The sequence below is a fragment of the Austrofundulus limnaeus genome, unplaced genomic scaffold, assembly GCF_001266775.1.
Source record: "Austrofundulus limnaeus strain Quisiro unplaced genomic scaffold, Austrofundulus_limnaeus-1.0 Scaffold14085, whole genome shotgun sequence".
Classification (NCBI taxonomy): Eukaryota; Metazoa; Chordata; class Actinopteri; order Cyprinodontiformes; family Rivulidae; genus Austrofundulus; species Austrofundulus limnaeus.
Genome location: NW_013966487.1, coordinates 1 through 415, shown reverse-complemented (window position 1 = coordinate 415; position 415 = coordinate 1). Strand labels below are relative to the sequence as shown.

General features: G+C 61.9%; 1 protein-coding gene across 1 annotated transcript; it reads right to left on the bottom strand.

Annotated features, from left to right (window-relative positions):
- Nucleotides 1-409, bottom strand: LOC106512795 (ras GTPase-activating protein nGAP; the record flags this gene model as incomplete). The annotated part of the gene is given in 2 exon segments (XM_014001328.1): nt 1-100; nt 168-409. Coding segments are annotated over 2 exon segments (207 nt in total), but the record flags the coding sequence as incomplete, so codon positions are not given.
- Nucleotides 410-415: the final 6 nt, after the last annotated feature.

Below are 415 nucleotides of genomic sequence, written 5' to 3'. Positions count from 1 at the left end.
CTCGGGGTTGGAGATCTCCGACAGGAAACGCATCATCCCCGCCCACTCGTGCTCCAGGAAGTCGTTCATGAAGGCCATGTACTCCTCCTTGTTTCCAAACCTGCAGAGGAAACGGTTTCAGACGCAGCCTGGGTGGGCCCTGCCCCCGGAGAGAGGCGCAGACTCACTGGGTGAAGTTGGCCAGGTTCTGGATGACTTTGGCAATGAGCGTGAGCGTGCGCGACGTGCGGTCGTCGGGGTACTCCTGCATGAGGCTGAAGAGGGACGGCGACATGATGGCGGGGCAGAGGAAGCGCAGGAAGAGCGAGGCGCTGATCAGACGCTTGCTGATGTCCTGCTGGTGGCCGCGAGCCACGCACTGCTGCTTCCACGACGCAAACACCTCCTTCAGCTCGCGAGGGAACACGCTGGAGAC